General features: G+C 47.7%; 1 protein-coding gene across 1 annotated transcript in view; it reads left to right on the forward strand.

The window, feature by feature from the left end:
* Positions 1–20,678, forward strand: part of LOC112237324 (protein Shroom3) — a 123,962-nt gene that overhangs the window by 76,786 nt on the left and 26,498 nt on the right. The window contains 7 exon segments of the mRNA XM_042302720.1: positions 4,965–5,096; positions 10,636–10,755; positions 11,268–11,996; positions 13,202–14,596; positions 14,727–14,976; positions 14,978–15,403; positions 15,714–16,469. Coding sequence (XP_042158654.1) covers positions 4,965–5,096; positions 10,636–10,755; positions 11,268–11,996; positions 13,202–14,596; positions 14,727–14,976; positions 14,978–15,403; positions 15,714–16,469 — 3,808 coding nt within the window.

Below are 20,678 nucleotides of genomic sequence, written 5' to 3' on the forward strand. Positions count from 1 at the left end.
GGCCTCACCCTCCCAGCCTGCAGTAGGCCTCACCCTCCCAGCCTGCAGTAGACATCACCATCCCAGCCTGCAGTAGACATCACCATCCCAGCCTGCAGTAGGCCTCACCCTCCCAGCCTGCAGTAGGCCTCACCATCCCAGCCTGCAGTAGACATCACCATCCCAGCCTGCAGTAGGCCTCACCTCCCAGCCTGCAGTAGACATCACCATCCCAGCCTGCAGTAGGCCTCACCCTCCCAGCCTGCAGTAGACATCACGATCCCAGCCTGCAGTAGGCCTCACCATCCCAGCCTGCAGTAGGCCCAGCTCCAGCCTGCAGTAGAACCAGCTCCAGCCTGCAGTAGGCCTCACCGTCCCAACCTGCAGTAGGCCCAGCTCCAGTCTGCAGTAGGCCCAGCTCCAGCCTGCAGTATGCCCAGCTCCAGCCTGCAATAGGCCCAGCTCCAGCCTGCAGTAGGCCCAGCTCCAGCCTGCAGTAGGTCTCACCGTCCCAACCTGCAGTAGGCCCAGCTCCAGTCTACAATAGACCTCACCATCCCAACCTGCAGTAGGCCCAGCTCCAGTCTGCAGTAGGCCCAGCTCCAGCCTGCAGTAGGCCACACTGTCCCAACCTGCAGTAGGCCCAGCTCCAGTCTGCAGTAGGCCCATCTCCAGTCTGCAGTAGAACCAGCTCCAGCCTGCAGTATGCCTAGCTCCAGCCTGCAATAGGCCCAGCTCCAGTCTGCAGTAGAACCAGCTCCAGCCTGTAGTAGGCCCAACTCCAGCCTGCATTAGGCCCAGCTCCAGCCTGCAATAGGCCTAGCTCCAGCCTGCAGTAGGCCCCGCTTCAGTCTGCAGTATGCCCAGCTCCAGCTTGCAATATGCCCAGCTCCAGCCTGCAGTAGGCCCAGCTCCAGCCTGCAATAGGCCCAGCTCCAGCCTGCAGTAGGCCCGGCTCCAGCCTGCAGTAGGCCTCACCGTCCCAACCTGCAGTAGGCCCAGCTCCAGTCTGCAGTAGGCCTCACCGTCCCAACCTACAGTAGGCCCAGCTCCAGTCTACAGTAGGCCCAGCTCCAGTCTGCAATAGGCCCAGCTCCAGTCTGCAGTAGGCCTCACTGTCCCAACCTGCAGTAGGTCCAGCTCCAGTCTGCAGTAGGCCCAGCTCCAGCCTGCAGTAGGCCCAGCTCCAGCCTGTTTGGACGGGGTGAGGCATGGGCCACCTCAGTTCTCTGTTTGTTTTTTTGGACACAAGATGTCCCCTTACAGGAAAAATAAAGCTTCAATAGGATCACTACTGTTATCCCAACCTCCTCTCCTCCTCTGTATGTCCAATAGGGTTCAATATCAGAGTTTAAACCGGATGACTTGACAAAACATACTCCCAGCAGTAGCACACAATGTACTAAGCAAGCTGCATGTGGTGTAGACAGCTCATTGGATAAAGGGTGTATGGGTATTGGTGTAGACAGCTCATTGGATAAAGGGTGTATGGGTATTGGTGTAGACAGCTCATTGGATAAAGGGTGTATGGGTATTGGTGTAGACAGCTCATTGGATAAAGGGTGTATGGGTATTGGTGTAGGCAGCTCATTGGATAAAGGGTATATGGGTATTGGTGTAGACAGCTCATTGGATAAAGGGTGTATGGGTATTGGTGTAGACAGCTCATTGGATAAAGGGTGTATGGGTATTGGTGTAGGCAGCTCATTGGATAAAGGGTGTATGGGTATTGGTGTAGGCAGCTCATTGGATAAAGGGTGTATGGGTATTGGTGTAGGCAGCTCATTGGATAAAGGGTGTATGGGTATTGGTGTAGGCAGCTCATTGGATAAAGGGTGTATTGGTGTAGGCAGCTCATTAGATAAAGGGTGTATGGGTATTGGTGTAGGCAGCTCATTGGATAAAGGGTGTATGGGTATTGGTGTAGGCAGCTCATTGGATAAAGGGTGTATGGGTATTGGTGTAGGCAGCTCATTGGATAAAGGGTGTATGGGTATTGGTGTAGGCAGCTCATTGGATAAAGGGTGTATGGGTATTGGTGTAGGCAGCTCATTGGATAAAGGGTGTATTGGTGTAGGCAGCTCATTGGATAAAGGATGTATGGGTATTGGTGTAGGCAGCTCATTGGATAAAGGGTGTATGGGTATTGGTGTAGGCAGCTCATTGGATAAAGGGTGTATTGGTATTTCCCTGTTAAGGCATCAAAGTCCTTCTGGGAACCAGTCAAATGTGGTTCATATAAGAGCTGTTTCTGGTTGCCATGGTTAATCTCAAGCAACAATTCACTTCTCAAAGATTAGTATATGTTAGTCACTGTTTCACTGTTGCATCCTGGTTGTTGTTAAGTTATTGCGTTTGTGTTGTAGCACAAAGTAGCAGTCTGGTAATCTGGCTATATAAAAACAGCAACAGTTCAGGGCTTCTGTTGAAGAAGATAACAGCTTGGGTTGGAAACCATATAGATTACTTCTTCACGATGCGTCCTTGTATAGTGACCAACAAACCCACCCACCGGCTGATGTTTAGTTGGCCATTCATTACCATTCACTGCAGACCTGGCTTCAAATGCTATTTGAAATCATTTAAAATACCTTGCCTGGTACAATGGAACCAATAGAATAGTCGCAATAGTGCAGACTAGTAACCCTGTCCATCAGGGGACTCCAGACAGACTGGTAACCCTGTCCAGTGGGGGACTCCAGACAGACTAGTAACCCTGTCCATCAGGAGACTCCAGACAGACTGGTAACCCTGTCCATCAGGGGACTCCAGACAGACTAGTAACCCTGTCCATCAGGAGACTCCAGACAGACTGGTAACCCTGTCCAGTGGGAGACTCCAGACAGACTAGTAACCCTGTCCATCAGGGGACTCCAGACAGACTAGTAACCCTGTCCATCAGGGGACTCCAAACAGACTAGTAACCCTGTCCAGTGGGGGACTCCAGACAGACTAGTAACCCTGTCCAGTGGGAGACTCCAGACAGACTAGTAACCCTGTCCATCAGGGGACTCAAACAGACTAGTAACAGACTAGTAACCCTGTCCATCAGTAACCCTGTCCAGTGGGGGACTCCAGACAGACTAGTAACTCCAGTGGGAACCCTGACTAGTAACCCTGTCCAGGGGACTCCAGACAGACTAGTAACCCTGTCCCAGGGGGTAACCCTGTCCAGTGGGTCATCAGACTCCAGACAGACTAGTAACCCTGTCCATCAGGGGACTCCAGACAGACTAGTAACCCTGTCCATCAGGGGACTCCAGACAGACTAGTAACCCTGTCCAGTGGGGGACTCCCCTGTAACCCTGTCCAGTGGGGGACTCCAGACAGACTAGTAACCCTGTCCATGGGGGACTCCAGACAGACTAGTAACCCTGTCCATCAGGGGACTCCAGACAGACTAGTAACCCTGTCCATCAGGGGACTCCAGACAGACTAGTAACCCTGTCCCAGGGGACTCCAGACAGACTAGTAACCCTGTCCATCAGACTCCAGACAGACTAGTAACCCTGTCCAGTCAGGGGACTCCAGACAGACTAGTAACCCTGTCCATCAGGGGACTCCAGACAGACTAGTAACCCTGTCCATCAGGGGACTCCAGACAGACTAGTAGAAAAAACACTTAAAGTGTTTTTAAAGATTTCAAATACTATTTCAACCCAGGTCTGATTCACAGGCAGTGTTCACAGCTGTAATGAATCATCAACAAATTGTCATAAACCCTCTGAGGCATTGCGATGCGATCTGATTTGCCTAACTATGTTAATATGTTGGTTGTGATTCCCCCTGTGCTTCCCTCCAAACGCTAATATCTTCCAGCTTGTCGCTTACATAACAATACATAAGCCTTGCCAATGATTAGACTATAGCAGAGCCATGCATGGAATGACAGTATGGGTCTCTGGGCTGTAACTCCATTATGTGTATTATTAGATATAAAGACTTTATGTTACAGAACCTTTCTTCTTTAAGGTTACAGCCCCTATCATCACCAAGACTATCTCTGACCTTTTTTAACCTGTCTCTCTTCTCTGGGGAGGTTCCCATTGCTTGGAAGACAGCCACGGTTCATCCTTTATTTAAAGGGGGCAGATCAAGCTGATCTTAACTGTTATAGGCCTATTTCGATTTTGCCCTGTTTTATCAAAAATGTTGGAAAAACTTGACTGGCTTTCTTGATGTCTATAGTATTCTGTCTGGTATACAATCTGGTTTCTGCTCAGGTTATGGATGTGTCACTGCAACCTTAAAGGTCCTAAATTATATCACCATTACCCTTGATTCTAAGCAATGTGCTGCTATTTTTATTGACTTGGCCAAAGCTTTTGATGCGGTAGACCATTCCATTATTGTGGGCTGGCTAAGGAGTATTGGTGTCTCTGAGGGGTCTTTGATCTGGTTTGCTAACTACCTCTCTCAAAGAGTGCAGTGTATAAAGTCAGAACATCTGCTGTCTCAGCCACTGCCTGTCACCAAGGGAGTACCCCAAGGTTTGATCCTAGGCCCCACACTCTTCTCAATTTCTTCTAGTGGTTTGAATGTTTAGTTCAAGGATCTCCCAGCAGCCTAAAAGACATGGTATGATTACTGGTACATCTTTGTTGTTTGTCGTTATGGAAATCCCGGGAGTGTGTACTGCGTTCCTTATTGTTGGTCTGTGTCATATAGTTCTGTTTTTGTTGTTATGCTATGTGTGTGTGTGTGTGCAGGCCTGTGTTCGCGTGTGTGACTGAGTTCATGTGTGTGACTTAGCATGCATAGTCTTCTCCCTCTATCTGAGCTGTCTCTCTCCCTCAGACGTAGCGAGCCTGTCTCCACACCTCACTTTCTGTTCTGTTCTACAGACGCAGCGAGCCCGTCTCCACACCTCACTTTCTGTTCTGTTCTACAGACGCAGCGAGCCCGTCTCCACACCTCACTTTCTGTTCTGTTCTACAGACGCAGTGAGCCCGTCTCCACACCTCACTTTCTGTTCTGTTCTACAGACGCAGCGAGCCCGTCTCCAGACCACACTCGTGGCACTCCACCAAACTAGGCGAGGGCCAGCCAGACCCCAGCATGGTGCAGATATCCCAGGGCACCATAGACCCTCCTTGGCATCACACATTCAACTCCAGGTTAGTCAATCAATCAATCAATCAAGTGATAAATCAATCAGTTAAGTAATCAATAAATCAAATATATTTATAAAGCCATTTTTTTAACAGTTGTCACAAAGTACTTTTACAGTTTTGTAGCGATGGAGGGGTGAACACAGGACCAGGTTTATCCATTTTTTATCAATTATTCTATCAATTTTACAATATTTTGATTCTTAAACATGTTAAGTAGGTTATGATTATACCCTGATGAAGACAGCTTGTCTGTCAAAACATTGGACATTAGGTTATTCAATACTCAATTAGTATTTGGTAGCATTGCCTTTAAATAGTTTAACTTGGGTCAAACATTGCAGGTCGCCTTCCACAAGCTTCCCACAATAATTTCGGTGAATTTTGGCCCATTCCTCCTGACAGAGCTGGTGTAACTGAGTCAGGTTTGTAGGCCTCCTTGCTCGCACATGCTTTTTCAGTTCTGCCCACACATTTTCTATAGGATTGAGGTCAGGGCTTTGTGATGGCCACTCCAATACCTTGCCTTTGTTGTCCTTAAGCCATTTTGCCACAACTTTGGAAGTATGCTTGGGGTCATTGTCCATTTGGAAGACCCATTTGCGACCAAGCTTTAACTTCCTGTGTCTTGAGATGTTGCTTCAATATATCCACATAATTGTCCTGCCTCATGATGCCATCTATTTTGTGAAGTGCACCAGTCCCTCCTGCAGCAAAGCACCCCCACAACATGATGCTGCCACCCCTGTGCTTCACGGTTGGGATGGTGTTCTTCGGCTTGCAAGCCTCCCTCTTTTTCCTCCAAACATAACAATGGTCATTATGGCCAAACAGTTCTATTTTTGTTTCATCAGACCAGAGGACATTTCTCCAAAAAGTATGATCTTTGTCCCCATGTGCATTTGCAAACCGTAGTCTGGCTTTTTTATGGCGGTTTTGGAGTAGTGGCTTCTTCCTTGCTGAGCGGGCTTTCAGGTTATGTCGATATAGGACTCGTTTTACTGTGGATATAGATACTTTTGTACCTGTTTCCTCCAGCATCTTTTCGCACCAAAGTACGTTCATCTGTAGGAGACAGAACACATCTCCTTCCTGAGCGGTATGGCAGCTGCGTGGTCCCATGGTGTTTATACTTGCGTACTATTGTTTGTACGGATGAACGTGGTACCTTCAGGCGTTTGGAAATTGCTCCCAAGGATGAACCAGACTTGTGGAGGTATACAATTTTTTTCTGAGGTCTTGGCTGATTTCTTTTGATTTTCCATGATGTCAAGCAAAGAGGCACTGAGTTTGAAGGTAGGCCTCGAAATACTTCCACAGGTACACCTCCAATTGACTCAAATGAAGTCAATTAGCCTATCAGAAGATTCTAAAGCCAATTTTCAAGCAGTTTAAAGGCACAGTCAACCTAGTGTATGTTAACTTCTGACCCACTGGAAATGTGATACAGTGAATTCTAAGTGAAATAATCTGTTTGTAAACAATTGTTGGAAAAATTACTTGTGTCATGCACAAAGTAGATGTCCTAATTGACTTGCCAAAACTATAGTTTGTTAAACAATACATTTGTGGAGTGGTTGAAAAATGAGTTTTAATGACTCCGACCTAAGTGTATGTAAACTTCTGACTTCAACTGTACAATGCTACTTAATTACTTAATTAATTACGTGATGACGTAGTAAACACAAATAAAAATACATTTTGCAGTTAAATTCTCATGTACCTAATAAAAAATAAAAGTTAAATGGCTTTACATCACATTTTCAAATCTACTAATAGTTTTCTCACAAAACAATTTGCGTTATTTAGCGAGTGTGCCCACTTCAGTATTGGACCCTCCGTTCTAGATACTGTATCTGTGTATCCTTTCTAGATACTGTATCTGTGCGCTATTGGAGCTCACGTATAGCCTACATGACCAGATTATTAGGGACGAAATTTGCGAGATTATTTTTTATTTGTCAAACGGCAGCCAAGCATCGATGATTGAGTCAATGTGGAGGCTATATACAGGGTTTTACGGTACAGAGTCAATGTGCAGGCTATATACAGGGTGTTACGGTACAGAGTCAATGTGGAGGCTATATACAGGGTGTTACGGTACAGAGTCAATGTGGAGACTATATACAGGGGGTACCGGTACAGAGTCAATGTGGAGGCTATATACAGGGTTTTACGGTACAGAGTCAATGTGGAGACTATATACAGGGTGTTACGGTACAGAGTCAATGTGGAGACTATATACAGGGTGTTACGGTACAGAGTCAATGTGGAGGCTATATACAGGGTTTTACGGTACAGAGTCAATGTGGAGACTATATACAGGGAGTTACGGTACAGAGTCAATGTGGAGACTATATACAGGGTTTTACGATACAGAGTCAATGTGGAGGCTATATACAGGGTATTACGGTACAGAGTCAATGTGGAGGCTATATACAGGGGGTACTGGTACAGAGTCAATGTGGAGACTATATACAGGGTATTACAGTACAGAGTCAATGTGGAGGCTATATACAGGGTTTTACGGTACAGAGTCAATGTGGAGGCTATATACAGGGTTTTACGGTACAGAGTCAATGTGGAGACTATATACAGGGAGTTACGGTACAGAGTCAATGTGGAGACTATATACAGGGTTTTACGATACAGAGTCAATGTGGAGGCTATATACAGGGGGTACCGGTACAGAGTCAATGTGGAGACTATATACAGGGTGTTACGGTACAGAGTCAATGTGGAGACTATATACAGGGTTTTACGATACAGAGTCAATGTGGAGGCTATATACAGGGTTTTACGGTACAGAGTCAATGTGGAGACTATATACAGGGTGTTACGGTACAGAGTCAATGTGGAGACTATATACAGGGTTTTACGATACGGAGTCAATGTGGAGGCTATATACAGGGGGTACCGGTACAGAGTCAATGTGGAGGCTATATACAGGGTGTACTGGTACAGAGTCAATGTGGAGACTATATACAGGGGGTACTGGTACAGAGTCAATGTGGAGACTATATACAGGGGTTACGGTACAGAGCCAATGTGGAGGCTATATACAGGGTGTTACAGAACAGAGTCAATGTGGAGACTATATACAGGGGGGTACGGTACAGAGCCAATGTGGAGGCCATATACAGGGTGTTACGGTACAGAGTCAATGTGGAGGCTATATACAGGGTGTTACGGTACAGAGTCAATGTGGAGGCTATATACAGGGTGTTACGGTACAGAGTCAATGTGGAGGCTATATATTCAGGGGTTACGGTACAGAGTCAATGTGGAGGCTATATACAGGGGTTACCGGTACAGAGTCAATGTGGAGGCTATATACAGGGTGTTACGGTACAGAGTCAATGTGGAGGCTATATACAGGGTGTTACGGTACAGAGTCAATGTGGAGGCTATATACAGGGGTACCGGTACAGAGTCAATGTGGAGGCTATATACAGGGGGTACCGGTACAGAGTCAATGTGGAGGCTATGTACAGGGTTTTACGGTACAGAGTCAATGTGGAGGCTATATACAGGGTGTTACGGTACAGAGTCAATGTGGAGGCTATATACAGGGGGTACCGGTACAGAGTCAATGTGGAGGCTATATACAGGTGGTACTGGTACAGAGTCAATGTGGATGCTATATACAGGGGTTACCGGTACAGAGTCAATGTGGAGGCTATATACAGGGGGTACCGTTTCAGAGTCAATGTGGAGGCTATATACAGGGTGTTACGGTACAGAGTCAATGTGGAGGCTATATACAGGGTGTTACGGTACAGAGTTTGAGGCCAACTGCCTGTAATGTAGATGTATTCTGGACAGAACAGTTTGTTTATATGTTATCGAGGTTTACACACACACACACACACACACACACACACAAAGAGAGGGGAGGTGGGTATTGACGTCATCTTTCAACTACAGAGGGACATTCCTGATGACACCTCACCTCTACCGTTCCCATGACAACTCTGACTCCCACTCGGAGCGTCTTGGCTCGTCCAATGCGGTTGCAGTGTTATTTGCAGAGAGACAGAGAGAGAGAGAGAGAGAGAGAGAGAGAGAGAGAGAGAGACAGAGAGAGAGAGAGACAGAGAGAGACAGAGACAGAGAGAGAGAGAGACAGAGAGAGAGAGAGAGAGAAAGAGAGAGAGAGAGAGAGAGACAGAGAGGCACATTGCAGCCTCTTCAGTTCTGAGAGTAATGTAGAAGAGGGTAATGCAACTGTGTTGCTCATGGATGAGGGAACGTTGCTATGAGAGCGATTGTGCTGATCCCAGAGCTGTGACGTCCTCATCACATTCATTACCGCTGCAGAAATACCAACCAACACGGGGCCTCCACCATCCCCCAACACAGACACAGACATGTAGACTACACACAGACATGCAGACTACACACACAGACATGTAGACTACACACAGACATGCAGACTACACACAGACATGCAGACTACACACAGACATGCAGACTACACACAGACATGCAGACTACACACACAGACATGCAGACTACACACACAGACATGCAGACTACACACACAGACATGCAGACTACACACACAGACATGCAGACTACACACACAGACATGCAGACTACACACACAGACATGCAGACTACACACAGACATGCAGACTACACACAGACATGCAGACTACACACACAGACATGCAGACTACACACAGACATGCAGACTACACACACAGACATGCAGACTACACACACAGACATGCAGACTACACACACAGACATGCAGACTACACACAGACATGCAGACTACACACAGACATGCAGACTACACACAGACATGCAGACTACATACAGACAGACATGCAGACTACAGTACAGACATGCAGACTAACACTGGTCAGACATGTAGAATATGGCCCTGGTCATTAGTAGACATGCAGACTGGCCCTGGTCAGTAGACATGCAGAATAGGGCCCTGGTCAGTACAGACATGCAGACTACATACAGACATGCAGACTACTGGTCAGTAGTAGTAGGGAATACACGCAGACTAGTCAGTACAGACATGCAGAATATGGTCCTGGTCACACAGACATACAGAATACATGGTCAGTAGTAGACTAGTGAACCTGGCCCTGGTCAGGTAGTAGTATACTATGTAGGGAATAGGGCCCTGGTCAGGGAATAGGGCCCTGGTCAGTAGTAGTGTACTATGTAGGGAATATGGCCCTGGTCAGTAGTAGTGTACTATGTAGGGAATATGGCCCTGGTCAGTAGTAGTGTACTATGTAGGGAATAGGGCCCTGGTCAGTAGTAGTGTACTATGTAGGGAATAGGGCCCTGGTCAGTAGTAGTGTACTATGTAGGGAATAGGGCCCTGGTCTATAGTAGTGTACTATGTAGGGAATAGGGCCCTGGTCAGTAGTAGTGTACTATGTAGGGAATAGGGCCCTGGTCAGTAGTAGTATAGTATGCAGGCAACTCTTTGGTTACGAGTCTATTGCTGTCTATCTCTAAATTATTTTTAAATGTAACTCTCTCTCTCTCTTTCCATCTCTCTCCTCTTCCACAGTGCGTCCACTACAGACCTGTCAGGTTACGACCCAGGTTACCTGAGGAAGAGTCCAGACCAGTACAGTTCTAGAGGAAGTATGGAGAGCCTTGGGGAGCACCACGGCCACCCAGCCTACAGGTGCTGCTCTTGTTAATAGGGCCTTTTTTATCCTGTGCTGTCTGTCTCCGGTGTCTCAGCCTGCTACTTTTATTATGTCATCAAATCATTCAATCAAGTAAGGATCAAATAACTCCTCTCCTCTCCTCTCCTCTCCTCTCCTCTCCTCTCCTCTCCTCTCCTCTCCTCTCCTCTCCTCTCCCCTCTCCCTCCCCTCCTCCTCCTCTCCTCTCCTCTCCTCTCCTCTCCCTCCTCTCCTCTCCCCTCCCCTCCCCTCCCCTCCCCTCTCCTCTCCTCTCCCTCTCCTCCTCTCCCCTCCTCTCCTCTCCCCTCCCTCCTCTCCTCTCCCTCTCCTCTCCTCTCCTCTCCTCTCCTCTCCTCTCCCTCTCTCCTCTCCTCTCCTCTCCCTCTCCTCTCCTCTCCTCTCCTCTCCTCTCCTCTCCTCTCCTCTCCCCTCCCCTCCTCTCCTCTCCTCTCCTCTCCTCTCCTCTCCCCTCCCTCTCCTCTCCTCTCCTCTCCTCTCCTCTCTACAGCTCTTCCTGCCACCAGCTGTCTGCCTCCAAGTCCTCCAACAGCATGGACCACCTTCACAGCAAAAGGGACTCAGCCTACTCCTCCTTCTCTACCAGCTCTAGTATCCCAGAGTACCTAGCGGCCACTCCGACCTTTAGTAAGGAAAGGTCATACTCCATGGAGACGGTTCCACAGAGGGGTGGGGTTAGCGGAGGAGGGGGAGGGGCCGTGGCGGAGGGCATGCAGCATGCTGACATCCGATACATCCGTACGGTCTACGACCCCCAGCAGGGAGGTGCCCAAGAGCACGAGGTCAGCTCCGCTGCGTTGCTACGCAACCACGAGGCCGGCAGGGCGGGTTCTCATAGTGGGGGCAAGGCCTCCTGTCACCGCGGCAGTAGTAGCTGTAGTAACAGCAGTGGCGGAAGCAACGACGGTAATAACCCCAAACGACACAGCGTTGGGCCAATCTGGGGTCAGTCTCAATCCGCCAGCCGCAGTCCCTATGAAAGCCTGAAGGGGGCGCCAGCTCCTCCCATGCGGAGTGACAGCTACGCGGCGATCAGGCACCACGAGAGGCCCAATTCCTGGTCCAGCCTGGAGCAGACTCGCTCCCTCAGGGCTCTCCACAAGGGGTCCACCTCCTCCTGGTACCACTCCTCTGGCTCCGTGGCCTCCGGCTCGGGGAAGGGCTCCTACGGGGCCGAGGGCCAGCTCCACACCGTCATAGAGAAGAGTCCTGAGAGCAGGTATTTATTCTATTGTATCCATTGGCTTCTGCGTGAGTCAGGAGCTGTGTTTTTTTTACCTGACGTTAGTGCTCTGTCTACATGTAGATATCACTGATAGGAACTGTCAACTGTGGGACATTATATAGACAGGTGTGAGCCTTTCCAAATCATGTCCAATCAATTGAATTTACCACAGATGGACTCCAATCAAGTTGTAGAAACATCTCAAGGATGATCATTGGAAACAAGCATGCAACTGAGCTCAATTTCCAGTCTCATAGCAAACCGTCTGAATTCTTGTGTAAATAAGTATTTGCTGTTTTCCATTTTTTTTAATAGATTTGCCAACATTTTTAAAACCTGTTTTCGCTTGGTCGTTATGGGGTATTGTGTGTAGATTGATGAGGGGGAAATAATTGAATCAATTTTAGAATAAAGCTGTAACGTAACAAAATGTGGAATAAGTCAAGGGGTTCTGAATACTTTTCCGAATTGCACTGTACTTTGTATCCCTCATTTACTGAAGTGTTTCCATTATTTTGGCAGTTACCTGTTCTGTTGTTGCTGTTCGTTGTCTTTGTTCCAGTTTCTCCTGTTCTGTTGTTGCTGTACGTTGTCTTTGTTCCAGTTTCTCCTGTTCTGTTGTTGCTGTTCGTTGTCTTTGTTCCAGTTTCTCCTGTTCTGTTGTTGCTGTTCGTTGTCTTTGTTCCAGTTTCTCCTGTTCTGTTGTTGCTGTACGTTGTCTTTGTTCCAGCTTCTCCTGTTCTGTTGTTGCTGTTCGTTGTCTTTGTTCCAGTTTCTCCTGTTCTGTTGTTGCTGTTCGTTGTCTTTGTTCCAGTTTCTCCTGTTCTGTTGTTGCTGTTCGTTGTCTTTGTTCCAGTTTCTCCTGTTCTGTTGTTGCTGTTCGTTGTCTTTGTTCCAGTTTCTCCTGTTCTGTTGTTGCTGTTCGTTCTCTTTGTTCCAGTTTCTCCTGTTCTGTTGTTGCTGTTCGTTGTCTTTGTTCCAGTTTCTCCTGTTCTGTTGTTGCTGTTCGTTGTCTTTGTTCCAGTTTCTCCTGTTCTGTTGTTGCTGTTCGTTGTCTTTGTTCCAGTTTCTCCTGTTCTGTTGTTGCTGTTCGTTGTCTTAGTTCCAGTTTCTCCTGTTCTGTTGTTGCTGTACGTTGTCTTTGTTCCAGTTTCTCCTTGTTGTAAAGGTTCTTCTTCTTCTCCTTCTTCTTCTTCTAGCCCCACCATCAAGCCCAAACAGGGCGTGGGTCAAGTCCCCCATCCCCCTCAGCCCCAGAATACATCTGGCCGCCTCATGTCGCCCCAGGGCATCTACCCCGTGCCCCCTTCGGAGACCCACTATGCACAGATGCCCACCAGCAGCCCCAGCCCCAGCAGTGTGTACCCAGGCCTGGCCAGGGAGAGCAGTCTGAGCAGACAGAGAGAGCTCCAGGGGTTAGGGGTGGGGGTCAGTGTGGATACAGGGATCGAGGTATATGTAGAGAACGGATACCAAAGCAACACTTTCAACTCTTATGTCACCTGTTCCAACCAGCCTCAGCATCATGACTTAGCTCCGCCTCCAACCAAACAGCCAGCCCAGCCTGTTAACAGAGGGGGTGACAGAGGACATGAGGAGACCCAAACCAAACTGGGTCTCTCCGGGTCTCATTTGAAAGGGGAGGGACAAACCGTCTCCCGAAGGCAGAGCCAGCAGGGTCATGGACAGGGTCAGGTGTACAGACCCTCCTCAGCCCAGTCCATAGGCCAGGAGAGGAGGGACCCATACACTCCAGTCCAGCCGCGGAGAGAGAGGCTACCCAGGTATTCCCAGGGCTCAGAGAGTTACACTGAGAAGCATCAGGTCAGACACACTGAACACAGCCATCCAGACCCTCAGCCTCCCACTACCATGCCCACTAAGATATCCAAGGTCCATGTTCCTCAGCGGATCAGGACTAGCAGTACCCCAGCCAAAGGGCCTGATCATCGGGTCAACAACCAGAGGTCCAGGTCCCCCATCCGGCACTACAGCGACCCCAGTCCATCCCACCACCAGAAGAACCAGAGGGGACCAGAGCACCCCCTGACCCGACTAGAGAATGCCCTAGCGGAGGTTCAGCATTGTGCCAGTCCAGAGAGCTCCACTAGGAGTCGGAGCAGCCACCAGAGGAACCCGTCTGTCCTGGAGAAGGTAAACCGGTTTGAGCGCCACGAGCAGAGGAAGCAGAGGAGTCAAAGCATCAATGCCACCCACACCAACCTGGCACCCTCCTCCTCCCGTCCAACTCAGCCCCAGCCTCAGCCCAAGCACCATGAGAGGGCCATGAGCTATGGTACTGGTATGGATGACCTGCGTAACATGCTGGAGAGAAGCAGCAGCCCCAGCAGCACCTGCAGAACACTGAGCTCCACCTCTAGCGCACATCATGGTAAAACTACGGTGGCCCACAAGGGTCATCATTACGCAGAGCAGCAGAGGCCAGCAAGTTATGACCAAGCCAAGCCCCAGACCTCCAGGGACCCCCACCACCAGCTTAACCCCATGGACCCTAACCCTGGCTCGGCCCTACAGAGGAGCAGGAGCACCTTCCAACTGGGGAGCCAGGAGGAGAACGGCCATGACAGGGACAGGTAACTGCTCTACTGTACCTAATGTGAATTATATCTGTTCACTTTATTGTAGTTAGAATCATTTCCCCAGGTCTACGTCCTGGCACATGTTAATGTGCGTAGCTAATAAAAGTGATTGTGATTCTGGCAGAGAGTTCCATTGGAGGGATGACCTGCAGGACCTACTGGGGACCATCCAGGACACGTCTTTTAACCGGGCCTACAGGGACAGTGTCAAGGACGCCCAGTCCAAGGTGCTCCGATCCACCTCCTTCAGACGCAGGGACCTGGGAATCAGCTCCAGCTCTAACCAGAGCTCCAACAACCCCCCCCCTGGTGTCAACAACAACCCCCTCCTGGTGTCAACAACAACCCCCTCCTGGTGTCAACAACAACCCCCTCCTGTCCCCGCTAAGCACTTATCCTTGGAGCAGAAGGCAGTGGCCCCCAAGACCGGTCCCAAATCCTCCATTGTCACCACCACTGCCCCAGCCACTCCCCTGTCCCCTCACACCCCCAAAAGAGAGGCACACGATCACGACCCCAGACCCAGTCCCAGCCCCAACCACCTCTCCCTCCCCTCACACCCCCAAAGAGAGGCACACGATCACCACTCCAGACCCAGTCCCAGCCCCAACCACCTCTCCCTCCCCTCACATCCCCAAAGAGAGGCACGTTGTCACCCCCAAGCCCGAGAGGTTCAGCCCCCCAGAGCTCCCCAGTGTCCCAGCCTTGGGCCCACCAGTCCCGGCCCGAATCGGTGGGCGTAAGAGGCTCACCATGGAGCAGAAGAAGAGATCATACTCTGAGCCAGAGAGCATGCACGAGGTAGGTGAACGTATCCAGGATGAGGCCATCTTGGATCAAAGTACTTAAAGGTAGACTCAGCGAGGTGGCATTGCAACAAACACCACCGCCGATATTGAGATGAGTGCAATCACAGATGATCTGTGCACGGATGTGCTTTACACTGCTACAGTGTGGTTTTAGTCTCAGGCTTTTAACACTCTTAGTTGTTGTGGAAATCGACCCACTATGTGTTTACTTCATGTATATGTAACATCACTAACATCACTGTGCTACCTTACTGCCCTCCATTCAGGGGGGGGGCTGCACTGACTCTGTGCCTCTCTTCTAGGTGGGGTTAGAGTCTGACCCGAGGAGGAGTGCCCAGCACCAGCAGATCCTGTTCCAAGGCACAGAGACCAGCGTGGCAGACCGCAGGAGGATGTTTGAGGTGGCAACCAGTCGCAGCCTGAGCTCCAGCTCCCAGGCTCCTCAGGCCCTCCAGGGCTCCCGGGCTGGTCTAGCCGTCTCCCGGCCGGAGCTCTGGCAGCTGCAGCAGGATGCCCTGGCCGACTACATGGAGAGGAAGAGAGGCTGGAGGACAGACAGGGACAGGTCCGAGGAGAGACGGCATCGTCACCGGCCCCACAGTGCCTACCTCCAGCCCTTCACAGACACCCAGAGTGTCTCTTCCACCTCCACCACCAGCCTAGCCTCTCTCCAGGATCTGTTTGGCCCAGACAGCAGCCTGTCTGGTGAGGAAAGGCTCTGCTCCACCCTGCCTCCCGGTCTGCAGCTCCAGGACAGTATCCACCCAGGCAGGGTGACCACACCACACATCATCCATGCCCAGGCCCCCACCTCAGTCTCCACCTCCCACCAATACCCCACTGGATTTGGATCCAACAGGCCTCTGGAGGGAGTCCCAGCCAAGGCCTACGAGGCTTTCCGGAGCCAGCGAGGCGATGTGGCTTTTGAAAGAACGGCTCCAGCCCGCAGCTCTGGGAAGTCCGCCTCAGCGGAGGATCTTCTAGAACACTCTGAGGAGAGGCCTGCACCACAGCACTTCAGATCCCACTCCTCGCCCTCTGTAGAGAGGCTCAACCAGGTACACTCTCTGCCTTTTAGATTTTATTTGAATGAAATGCTACTCTGCTACAAGACTAAAATAGAAGCACCACGCAATTCAGTTCCATAAAAAACAGCTGTTTTATTTAGTTTTATATTTTATATATATCAGGTATATTAACTAGCCTGGTCCCAGATCTCTTTGTGCTTAGGGGGTAGATATTGCAGACAGATTGTAGCTTCTGTCATTGTAATTGTCGGCATCATTTCCTATCCCCCATATATTTTTTTGCAAATATATATATATAAACTCAGCAAAAAAAAGAAACGTCCTCTCACTGTCAACTGCGTTTATTTTCAGCAAACTTAACATGTGTAAATATTTGTATGAACATAGGATTCAACAACTGAGACATAAACTGAACAAGTTCCACAGACATCTGATTAACAGAAATGGAATAATGTGTTCCTGAACAAAGGGGGGGTTCAAAATCAAAAGTAACAGTCAGTATCTGGTGTGGTCACCACCTGCATCTCCTCCTCATGGACTGCACCAGATTTGCCAGTTCTTGCTGTGAGATGTTACTCCACTCTTCCACCAAGGCACCTGCAAGTTCCCGGACATTTCTGGGGGGAATGGCCCTAGCCCTCACCCTCCAATCCAACAGGTCCCAGACGTGCTCAATGGGATTGAGATCCGGACTCTTCGCTGGCCATGGCACAACACTGACATTCCTGTCTTGCAGGAAATCACGCACAGAACGAGCAGTATGGCTGGTGGCATTGTCATGCTGGAGGGTCATGTCAGGATGAGCCTGCAGGAAGGGTACCACATGAGGGAGGAGGATGTCTTCCCTGTAACACACAGCGTTCAGATTGCCTGCAATGACAACAAACTCAGTCCGATGATGCTGTGACACACCGCCCCAGACCATGACGGACCCTCCACCTCCAAATCGATCCCGCTCCAGAGTACAGGCCTCGGTGTAACGCTCATTCCTTCAACGATAAACGTGACTCCGACCATAAGTTTCAGCCACCGATGACTGCTCCAATAAGCCTCATATGCACAGCCGCGGGAATATGTTGGTGGGTGGAGGCGCTAAAATGTTTAGCATGCTCTACAGACGCTCTATGGGTCCGCTAATACAGGACTAGTAAGGGGTTAGTACTACTCTAATACAGGACTAGTAAAGGGTTAGTACTACTGTAATACAGGACTAGTACAGGGTTAGTACTACTATAATACAGGACTAGTAAAGGGTCAGGGTTAGTACTACTCTAATACAGGACTAGTAAAGGGTTAGTACTACTCTAATACAGGACTAGTACAGGGTTAGTACTACTGTAATACAGGACTAGTAAAGGGTTAGGGTTAGTACTACTCTAATACAGGACTAGTACAGGGTTAGTACTACTGTAATACAGGACTAGTAAAGGGTTAGTACTACGCTAATACAGGACTAGTAAAGGGTTAGGGTTAGTACAGCGCTAATACAGGACTAGTAAAGGGTTAGTACTACTGTAATACAGGAGTAGTAAAGGGTTAGTACTACTCTAATACAGGACTAGTAAAGGGTTAGGGTTAGTACAGCTCTAATACAGGACTAGTAAAGGGTTAGTACTACTCTAATACAGGACTAGTAAAGGGTTAGGGTTAGTACTACTCTAATACAGGACTAGTAAAGGGTTAGGGTTAGTACTACTGTAATACAGGACTAGTTAAGGGTTAGTACTACTGTAATACAGGACTAGTAAAGGGTTAGTACTACGCTAATACAGGACTAGTAAAGGGTTAGGGTTAGTACAGCGCTAATACAGGACTAGTAAAGGGTTAGTACTACTGTAATACAGGACTAGTAAAGGGTTAGGGTTAGTACTACTGTAATACAGGACTAGTAAAGGGTTAGGGTTAGTACTACTCTAATACAGGACTAGTAAAGGGTTAGTACTACTATAATACAGGACTAGTAAAGGGTTAGTACTACTATAATACAGGACTAGTAAAGGGTTAGGGTTAGTACTACTGTAATACAGGACTAGTAAAGGGTTAGTACTACTGTAATACAGGACTAGTAAAGGGTTAGGGTTAGTACTACTGTAATACAGGACTAGTTAAGGGTTAGTACTACTATAATACAGGACTAGTAAAGGGTTAGGGTTAGTACTACTCTAATACAGGACTAGTAAAGGGTTAGTACAGCTCTAATACAGGACTAGTAAAGGGTTAGGATTAGTACTACTGTAATACAGGACTAGTTAAGGGTTAGTACTACTCTAATACAGGACTAGTAAAGGGTTAGGGTTAGTACTACTCTAATACAGGACTAGTAAAGGGTTAGGGTTAGTACTACTCTAATACAGGACTAGTAAAGGGTTAGGGTTAGTACTACTCTAATACAGGACTAGTAAAGGGTTAGTACAGCTCTAATACAGGACTAGTAAAGGGTTAGGATTAGTACTACTGTAATACAGGACTAGTTAAGGGTTAGTACTACTCTAATACAGGACTAGTAAAGGGTTAGGGTTAGTACAGCTCTAATACAGGACTAGTTAAGAGTTAGGGTTAGTACTACTGTAATACAGGACTAGTTAAGGGTTAGTACTACTCTAATACAGGACTAGTAAAGGGTTAGGGTTAGTACTACTCTAATACAGGACTAGTAAAGGGTTAGGGTTAGTACTACTCTAATACAGGACTAGTAAAGGGTTAGGGTTAGTACTACTCTAATACAGGACTAGTTAAGGGTTAGGGTTAGTACTACTGTAATACAGGACTAGTTAAGGGTTAGTACTACTATAATACAGGACTAGTAAAGGGTTAGGGTTAGTACTACTCTAATACAGGACTAGTTAAGGGTTAGGGTTAGTACTACTCTAATACAGGACTAGTAAAGGGTTAGTACTACTCTAATACAGGACTAGTAAAGGGTTAGGGTTAGTACTACTCTAATACAGGACTAGTAAAGGGTTAGTACTACTCTAATACAGGACTAGTAAAGGGTTAGGATTAGTACTACTGTAATACAGGACTAGTAAAGGGTTAGGATTAGTACTACTGTAATACAGGACTAGTAAAGGGTTAGTACTACTGTAATACAGGACTAGTAAAGGGTTAGTACTACGCTAATACAGGACTAGTAAAGGGTTAGGGTTAGTACAGCGCTAATACAGGACTAGTAAAGGGTTAGTACTACTGTAATACAGGAGTAGTAAAGGGTTAGGGTTAGTACAGCTCTAATACAGGACTAGTAAAGGGTTAGTACTACTCTAATACAGGACTAGTAAAGGGTTAGTACTACTCTAATACAGGACTAGTAAAGGGTTAGTACTACTGTAATACAGGACTAGTAAAGGGTTAGTACTACTCTAATACAGGACTAGTTAAGGGTTAGTACTACTCTAATACAGGACTAGTTAAGGGTTAGTACTACTCTAATACAGGACTAGTAAAGGGTTAGGGTTAGTACTACTCTAATACAGGACTAGTAAAGGGTTAGTACTACTCTAATACAGGACTAGTAAAGGGTTAGTACTACTCTAATACAGGACTAGTAAAGGGTTTGTACTACTCTAATACAGGACTAGTAAAGGGTTAGTGTTAGTACAGCTCTAATACAGGACTAGTGAAGGGTTAGTACTACTCTAATACAGGACTAGTAAAGGGTTAGTACTACTGTAATACAGGACTAGTAAAGGGTTAGTACTACTGTAATACAGGACTAGTAAAGGGTTAGTACTACTCTAATACAGGACTAGTAAAGGGTTAGTACTACTCTAATACAGGACTAGTAAAGGGTTAGGGTTGGTACTACTGTAATACAGGACTAGTAAAGGGTTAGTACTACTCTAATACAGGACTAGTAAAGGGGTACTACTCTAATACAGGACTAGTAAAGGGTTAGGGTTAGTACTACTCTAATACAGGACTAGTAAAGGGTTAGTACTACTGTAATACAGGACTTAGTTAGTACTACTGTTAGGTACAGGACTAGTAAAGGGTTAGGGTTAGTACTAATACAGGACTAGTAAAGGGTTAGGGTTAGTACTACTCTAATACAGGACTAGTAAAGGGTTAGGGTTAGTACTACTGTAATACAGGACTAGTAAAGGGTTAGGGTTAGTACTACTGTAATACAGGACTAGTAAAAGCTCAGTTCTTTTTGTGAAAATGTTTATTTGATTTTTTGGGATTCATATATTTAAAAAAAATGTTTTTCGTGGGGGTGCTCCACTATCCTTGGTACCC

The sequence above is a fragment of the Oncorhynchus tshawytscha genome, linkage group LG20 (genome assembly GCF_018296145.1).
Source record: "Oncorhynchus tshawytscha isolate Ot180627B linkage group LG20, Otsh_v2.0, whole genome shotgun sequence".
Taxonomy (NCBI): domain Eukaryota; kingdom Metazoa; phylum Chordata; class Actinopteri; order Salmoniformes; family Salmonidae; genus Oncorhynchus; species Oncorhynchus tshawytscha.